The sequence below is a fragment of the Notolepis coatsorum genome (assembly GCF_963971535.1).
Source record: "Notolepis coatsorum genome assembly, chromosome: 6".
NCBI classification, from domain to species: Eukaryota; Metazoa; Chordata; class Actinopteri; order Aulopiformes; family Paralepididae; genus Notolepis; species Notolepis coatsorum.
Genome location: NC_140170.1, coordinates 183,080,658 through 183,089,070, shown reverse-complemented (window position 1 = coordinate 183,089,070; position 8,413 = coordinate 183,080,658). Strand labels below are relative to the sequence as shown.

Here is an 8,413-nt window from a genome sequence, read left to right as displayed (position 1 = left end):
ACTTGATATTTAATGTTTACCATCTTCTATTTAGTTCATTCAACTACACTACTTTGAACTGTTGAACACTACTTTGAACTTTGAACAGTAATCCAGAACTATTTTATTGCTCTGTAAAAAAAAAAAATCTATTCTATTCTACTATTTTATTGCACTGAACTATTGCACTATTTTACTCTGTCTATTTTATCTTACTCTTTTTATTATTGTCTATTTAATCATGCATCCCTGGGACAAAAAACTTCCCAACTGTAGATAATTTACATACTGTACTTGGGATAACCTTGTCTTGATTTATTGCATATCCCCTGAAATTAAGTCAGTGTACCCTTGGGACAAAAAACGTCCCAATTGACTTCAATGTTAAACAGGTTAAAACACGTTTTTTTTAAAACGACGCCATTGCAGATTGAATTAAAAAAGAAACGAATTTTTTCATCTAGGCCCCTTGGCCATTTACATATAAATTTTTTTCAAGATGGCCGCATTGCATCATCTATTTCTGGTGGCCACAGCTAGTGTATTTACTGCTTGTATCCTGAAATGCAGTTAAAAAAATATTTTCATATACAATTATTTGAGAATGTTTTATGAAGGTCTTAGCGTGGTGTGCATGCATGTTGAGAAATTAATGTGCATGCATGTGGTAATTTGCAGCCATTATGTGAAAATGGCTCATTTTGCAGCCACACATTACAATGCAGTCCTTTTGTGAAATCCGATACTACTAAATTGTCTCAGGTGGATGAAGTTGTGTGTGTGTGTGTGTCTACAGTGTGTGTGTGTGCCATTCACATGCACTGTGTGTGTGCGTGTGTGTGTGTGTGTGTCTGTGCCATCATGCACAGATATCAAAGCCTTGCACCCAAAATGACCCTTCACATGCACTGTGTGTGTGCGTGTGTGTGTGTGTGTGTGTGTGTGTGTGTGTGTGTGTGTGTGTGTGTGTGTGTGTGTGTGTGTGTGTGTGTGTGTGTGTGTGTGTGTGTGTGTGTGTGTGTGTGTGTGTGTGTGTGTGCCATCATGCACAGAGATCAAAGCCTTGAACCCAAAGTGACCCAAAACAATGGTGGGGAGGGGGGCTACTTTGTTTACACAGGTGCTATCGAAGGTACACCCATATCAATTGTAATAGTCTGTTCGCTGTCATTACTGCACTTGACAAGATGAGAAGAGCACGTACATACACAGCTGCTGAAGCCCTCGCCAGAATTCTTATGGAAGAAGAGGCTGGAGGAGCCATGCCCTTAGTGTTTTTTGTCTTGAAAATAAGCCACGCATCAATCACACAAACTGGTATTTAAGGGGTTAAAATCCTGAAAATGAATGAATATTTTATATGTATGTTGAGGACTGAAGTTAATAATGGTATTCATAATTCGTTTTTTAAATAAATTCATAAGTAAATATATATATATTACATGTAAAGTACATGGGACATAAAACGTCCCAAAGGGTACACAGTGTGCAGTGTTTTAGTGGGATGCACGAAGGTTAACACTGAATCAAACCATAAACAAGGTGGCCTGTTGGGATGTTAGATCCTAATGTGAAAAACTGTGACTTTATATGTCTGCACTTTATGTGCTCATTTTATGTCTTTTTTCTGTTGTGAAGCACTTTGAGCTGCAGTATCTGTATGAAAGGTGCTATACAAATAAAGTGTATTATTATTATTATTATTATTATTATTATTATTATTATTATTATTATTATTATTATTATTATTATTATTATTATTATTATTATTATTATTATTATTATTATTATTATTATTATTATTATTATTATTATTATTATTATTATTATTATTATTATTATTACACACAGAAAGCCATAAGCTATCTCAACTTGTATTTTCATGTAACCTTTTTGTAGGCTTAAAGGTCCCATCCACTGAAGAACATGTTTCTTCTTAATGGATAACACCTTTTGGAGACATGCCTTTGACTCTACAGACTGTTGTTGGTGCAGAACGAGTCACCAGAGAGCCTTCTTCACATCCTTCCCCTGGAGAGACGGAGAGCTTCTCTGTACTGAAACCTGAAACCTGAGTTGTGTGTGTGATGTCACTAACAGGTCAAACCTCTCACGGTCCAACATGAGGTAACTTGACACCTTTAGCTTCAGCTACACACAGAGATAGAGAGAGAGAGAGAGAGAGAGAGAGAGAGAGAGAGAGAGAGAGAGAGAGAGAGAGAGAGAGAGAGAGAGAGAGAGAGAGAGAGAGAGAGAGAGAGAGAGAGAGAGGGGGGGGGGAAGAGATAGGGGGGGGATAGAGAGAGGGAAGAGAGAGAGAGGGGGGGGGAGAGAGGGAAGAGAGAGAGGGAGAGTGAGAGAGAATGGGAAAGAGAGAGAGAGGGGGAAAGAGAGAGAAAGGGGAGAGAGATAGAGGGAGAGAGAGAGGGGGGAGAGGGAGAGATAGAGAGGAGAGAGGGAAAGAGAGAGAGAGGGGGAAAGAGAGAGAGAGAGATGGAATAATGTCTTGAAATAATATAAGTTGCCTACTTGGAATTCCTTGTAAATATAAACAGGTGCTTGTTGTATATTGATAGATCCTTGTGTTCTGAATATGAGGGTGAAGGTGCAGAGACACTGCTGTGACATGTTCAGTACTTTATTGAACAATTTGGTGGAAAAAAACACATTAATACAAATTGTTATTCAACATAGAAAATAATCGAAGGGTTTAAATCTTTAACTTGATCTTTAACTTTTGTACAATTTATTCACAGCACACTACTATTCCAGTTGTTACTGTACACTACTATTCCAGTTGTTACTGTACACTACTATTCCAGTTGTTACTGTACACTACTATTCCAGTTGTTACTGTACACTACTATTCCAGTTGTTACTGTACACTACTATTCCAGTTGTTACTGTACACTACTATTCCAGTTGTTACTGTACACAGTTACATGGTAATCACAAAGAGAGCATTGCCCTGTAAGGCCCACATTGACATCAGCAACGTCAGAGGCCAGAATGTGGGACCTATAAACACAGTTACTATAGACCACCGTAACACTTCCGGGATTCTGAAATCAGGGAGGAGATTGCGGGGGGGTCAAATGAATGAATGTGGACGAGAATGTGGACGAGAGCCCTCTGATGGAACAGTCCACATTCATTCGTGCGTCATCTCGCGTCGTCCAGACTCCATGGGCACTCTGCGCATGTCCATGCGGAATAGGTGCTTTAAAATGGGCTTTTTCTCTGACGATTTAGTTCTGATCGATTAGTTATGGGTCACGGCGTGTTCAGGAGAGCGAGGCGCATAAACGTCTATTCGATCATGTCTCTAGCACCCCCACAGCCGTATCGGCAACCACTTCCATCACGGCTCTCGTCCACATCCATTCATTTGACCCCCCCGCAATCTCCTCCCTGATTTCAATGTAACGCGGAAGTGTAGTGGTCTATCCAATAGCATTGTGAGGCTGAACAACAGGACCCATTGACTACAGTATGTAAATGTGCTCCAAAAATGTTTTATAAACATGTACAGACTTTGTTTTAAATAGCTAATAGCTAAAAGTGATGTTATACTTTTGCAACTGAGGGCCTCACAGGGTACAATGAATGACTTAATGACGTTTATTTTTCGGTATTGTTTACAGACAAATCAAAAACACACCTGTGTGGACTTACAAAAGGAAAAGAAAAAATTAAGAAAATCACAAATGTACATATTCAAGGCAAACTCACACACAAAATCCCAAATCAACGACGAGAAAAAGGAATAGGCTGAAGCACATGCTTATTTTTGCCTATCCTTTACAAGTTCTTAAAAACTAAATATATATTAGTATATATTACATATATAACACCTAATGTAATGTTTACATGAGTATGGATGTAAAACTCCCTATAAAAACAGAATCTATTAAATAAAACTAGGAAATGGCCTAATTTGATGACATGTTCATAACAAGCATTCTACATAACATGTGAATATTGCAAACCCGTCCATGTTGCTGGATATGTCAGAGTATTCTCATGAAGGCCTGTGTTTTCTTGAATTTCCTATGAATTGGAGTGTGTGCAACTAACTGTACATGTAACCCTTAATCCTAACCTTAACATAACCATAACTATAACCCTAACCTAACTCTAACCTTAACCATAACCATAACCTTAAAGACATACTAAGTTGTTTCTGTCCACTAGATGTCACTAGAGCGCTGCCCAAACAACGTGGTGTTTATAGGCTGACATTCTGATCCAAACTAGCCATTGCAGATCAAATTTGACTAAAGATCTAGCAATATCATATCAATCTTACCACTGTAAATTATAGATTAGTCGGTTGCAGTCAACCAGCACTTGCTAACGGGTCCGACCCTTTAGCTCAGTTTAGTTAGTGCGGCTGCCTGTGGATCCTATGGTCACAGGTTCAAATCTCTCGGTTACACGACAACAACAAATGTTGTCGGAAACATATTTTCGGTTCAAAGAGAAAGATGACAAGCTGCTATACTTTTTTTTTTAAACGGGATCAGAGAACCATGGACCGCCCACTGTCAGCACGTTGGTCCAATCAGGTGCCTTCTTCCACGTGCGGAAAGGTTGACAGGCAGAAACCTCCCGAGCACAGAAGAATAGAGAGAAAGAAAACACAGAAAGAGAAAGAGTGGTCTCTACACTTTGTTTAACTTAACAGAGAAGCTAGAAATTGATGCACAACTTTTAATAGCAGCTATGAATTGTGAATTGTGTGTGTGTGTGTGTGTGGGGGGGGGGGGGGGGGGGGGTGTAACTGTATAAAGATACCCTTTCCCCCCCCCATGCTTGCCTTGTAAATAGAATTTCAGTGGCTCAGTAAATACGCTAACATTATATCATACCACAATTCACGTTGATTTCAACATGAGCATATGTACAGTCATCTTGATTACTCTCTCGTCCTATCTTTCTGCTCGCCTCCTTGCCCTTGTAAATGACACATTGTTTATAAACAGCAACAAAAAACAAAAAAAGTGTCACGCCTCATTATTATCCTCATCCCCCTGCGCCACCTTCTGCAATTGGACCTTGCACCTGTCACTCACTAGGTACCTCCTGAGGTACTTCCGGAACTTCCTGTCCCGGACGCCGTAGATGATGGGGCTGAGGAAGCGCGGCAGGATGTAGACGATCAGGTAGTTGGCGAAGCGGATCTCCAGGACGCGCCCGGGGAAGATGAGCCGCAGCACCACCTCAAGATTCAAGATTCAAAAGATTCAAGAGGTTTATTATTTGTCACATTCATACCAGGGCACACAGGGAAATGCGTGTGGTCACGCCCGCTTCGATTGTGCAATAATACTAATAATAAAATAGACAGATAATAAGACATAAGACATAAGATGATGGGCATGATAAAATAGACATGCTAAATTCCTGAGAAGGCACTGGGTCCTATGTACACTACTATACAATATACAACTTGAACTCTATGTCATTATGCTATACTTACTATATCTAAACTATACTATACAAGAATCACATCGGTTCTACCTTAAATATACCTTTATTTTCCTCATTCCTTTAAAGTGACCTTTCAATTTTGTTTAAAGTGACATTTTCGTTTAAAGCGACTGTTTAGCTCTTTCTGCGCCATACCCGAGAAAAGTCGGGTTTCGCCGCCATGCGTTGAGAGCCATAACCGAGAATTCTCGGGTTTTGATCCTTTATCAGTATCGCCTACTTTTTGAACTGGGAACTGGGGATATCGCTTGTCTTGTGATCCACTCCAGCTGTTTCCGCCTAGGAGTGGATCACAACATCAAGCAATCAGTGGGAGATTTGGTGCCTTGAAGCTATTCTTTCCCGTATGGTAGCCATGCCCAATATACACAAGTAATTGCGATCGCCATGGGATCGACTGGGATTGATTCATTTTGGAGTACTTTCTGACTGAGGTAAGGTCTATCTTAGGTAACCTGCTGGTATTTCTTTAACGTAAAACATGCTTCTGTACCGATCACAGTGTCGTGTTTTACCGGACGTAAAACATGCTCGACAAACACGATAGCAGTTTCTAGTTAAAACGACCCCCCCCCCCTTGATGATTTTGTGAAGACACATATGTACATGGTATACACCTTTGATTTGGAAGTATTTGGGGTTTCAGGCGATCAACCAGAACGATTTGGGCATATTGCATATGATATAACGCGTCATATTTCGCGATCTATGAAAAAAGACTGGATTATTTTGGAAAGGGGCGATGTTTAGCGTGTAATAGCGCACAAACTACAGTGTGTAGAAATGAACTGATTAGTCAGTGATGGACTATGAACAATGCCTGTCAAACGAGCCATACTATTGTCTCTATAGCTATAATACAGAACACACGATGGGTCCGCACACATCGCTAAAATGGTCAACAACGCCGGCGCCATTGAGTACAGATGGGGAAAGGGCGTGGTGGCGCCCAATGAGTTAAAGCGATTGCAGCACGTGTGTTGTGTGTGTGTGTGTGTGTGTGTGTGTGTGTGTGTGTGTGTGTGTGTGTGTGTGTGTGTGTGTGTGTGTGTGTGCCCATGTGTACTTGTGTGTGTGGAGAGTTCACCTCCACGTTGGGCGAGATGTAGGAGAGCATGCACATGGCCAGCTGCCCGCCGTGCAGCAGGATGGTGTTGCGGGCGCGTTCGCCCGACGCCCTCTCGGTGGACAGCGCCCGCGCGGCGAACAGGACGCTCAGGTAGGTGTAGACCAGCGTGAGGAAGACGAAGGAGAAGTAGATGATGTCGAAGGCCTGCCTCTTGTACGTCAGGTTGGGGTCCTTGAAGACGTTGTGGCGCAGGCAGAACACCGACTCGTGGAAGAAGCTCAGCGACTCCGTGGCCAGGGTGACGAAGAGGTCGACGATGTCCGGCGCCACGCAGAGGAACCAGATGACGCCGATGAGGGCGTAGGTGCGCCGCACCGTGCAGATCTGGGCGTGGCGCAGCGGGTTGCAGACGGCGATGTAGCGCTCCACCGCCATGCTGGCCAGGTTGACCGGTGTGTTGCGCGTGGTGAAGACGGCCACCAGGATGAAGACGCAGCAGAAGGAGACGTTGATCTTGAAGAAGACGTAGCTGAGGACGAAGAGCGTGCTGGTGACCGTCAGCTGGACGCCGTCGTTGATCACCATGTGGATGAACAGGATGTAGCGGGGGTCTTCGTAGAACACCTCGAGGGGAGGAAGTGGGTGAGATTGTGATTAGAGTGTTAGTTGAAGGACGTCGTTGATGTCAGGACTCCCTGGAAGAAGAGATCTTGTATCTCAATGGGACGTTCCTGAATAAATAAAGGATCAATACAATGTAAATGGTAAACAGTGGATTTAAAATGCAGCTTTTATCCAAAACGCTTTACAATTTGTTCCTCACATTTGACCCGTTCACTCACACACCCGTGCAAGGTGCCACAACCTGCTCATCGGGAGCAGTTAGGGGTTAAGTGTCTCTTGCTCAAGGACACTTCGACACGCTGTCTGGGAGGAGCGGGTATCGAACCGGGAACCTCTTGGATTACCAGACGACCAAGGTGTACCCCTGCTGCTGACTTGTTGTACACCATTTGTAAGTCTCTTTGGATAAAAGCGTTCAGCTAAATGAAATACCTGTGTTAACCATTTCACTGCCACACTACCAAACGGTTAACCCTTTCACTGCGACTAAACACAGAAGGGTTAACCCTTTCACTGTGACACAACAGCAGGTTAACCCTTTCACTACCGACGGTTACCGTTACTGGAAGAGGTAGAGAATCTGTCGCAGTGGTGTCAGGAGAACTGCCTCTCATGAACGTCAGCAAAACAAAAGAGATGATTGTGGACTTCAGGAGGTCGGGGGTCAGGGACTACAGCCCCCTCAGCATCGATGGGGCACCGGTGAGAGAGTGAACAGTTTTAAGTACCTTGGAGCCACATATCCGAGGACTTGACATGGACCACACACATTGACAGTGTTGTGAAGAAGGCACGGCAACGCCTCTACTTCCTCAGGCGCCTAAGGAAGTTCCAAGTCAGTCAGAAGATCCTTAAGAACTTCTACTCATGTACAATAGAGAGCATCCTGACTGGCAATATCACCTCCTGGTTTGGGAATAGCACCGCACAAGACCGAAGCAGACTACAGAGAGTGGCACGTTCAGCCGAACGCACAATTGAGGGGGGCTCCCACCCTCCAGAACATTTACAACAAGCGGTGCAGGGGGAAGGCTAAGAGAATTATTAAGGACTCCAGCCACCCAAAACAACTGCCTCTTCGAACTGCTGCGGTCAGGCAAGCGATACCGGAGTCTCATGGCAAGCACAGAAAGACTCAGAAGAAGCTTCTATCCCAGGCCATCAGGTTGCTCAACGAACAATAACACTATGCAACAACCATCAAATGCACTCACAACACACACATCATACGCACACACTCACTTTAAA

At 43.1% G+C, this 8,413-nt stretch overlaps 1 protein-coding gene across 1 annotated transcript in view; it reads right to left on the bottom strand.

The window, feature by feature from the left end:
* Positions 1 to 4,985: 4,985 nt before the first annotated feature.
* Positions 4,986 to 8,413, bottom strand: part of LOC311229878 (odorant receptor 131-2-like) — a gene marked incomplete at its 3' end in the record, with an annotated part of 4,673 nt that continues 1,245 nt past the window's right edge. Inside the window, exons 2-3 of the mRNA XM_084315947.1 lie at positions 6,560 to 7,165; positions 4,986 to 5,201 (exon numbers count right to left, since the gene is read on the bottom strand). Coding sequence (XP_084172073.1) covers positions 4,986 to 5,201; positions 6,560 to 7,126 — 783 coding nt within the window. The 5' untranslated portion in view covers positions 7,127 to 7,165. The remainder of the gene's footprint in view (positions 5,202 to 6,559; positions 7,166 to 8,413) is intronic.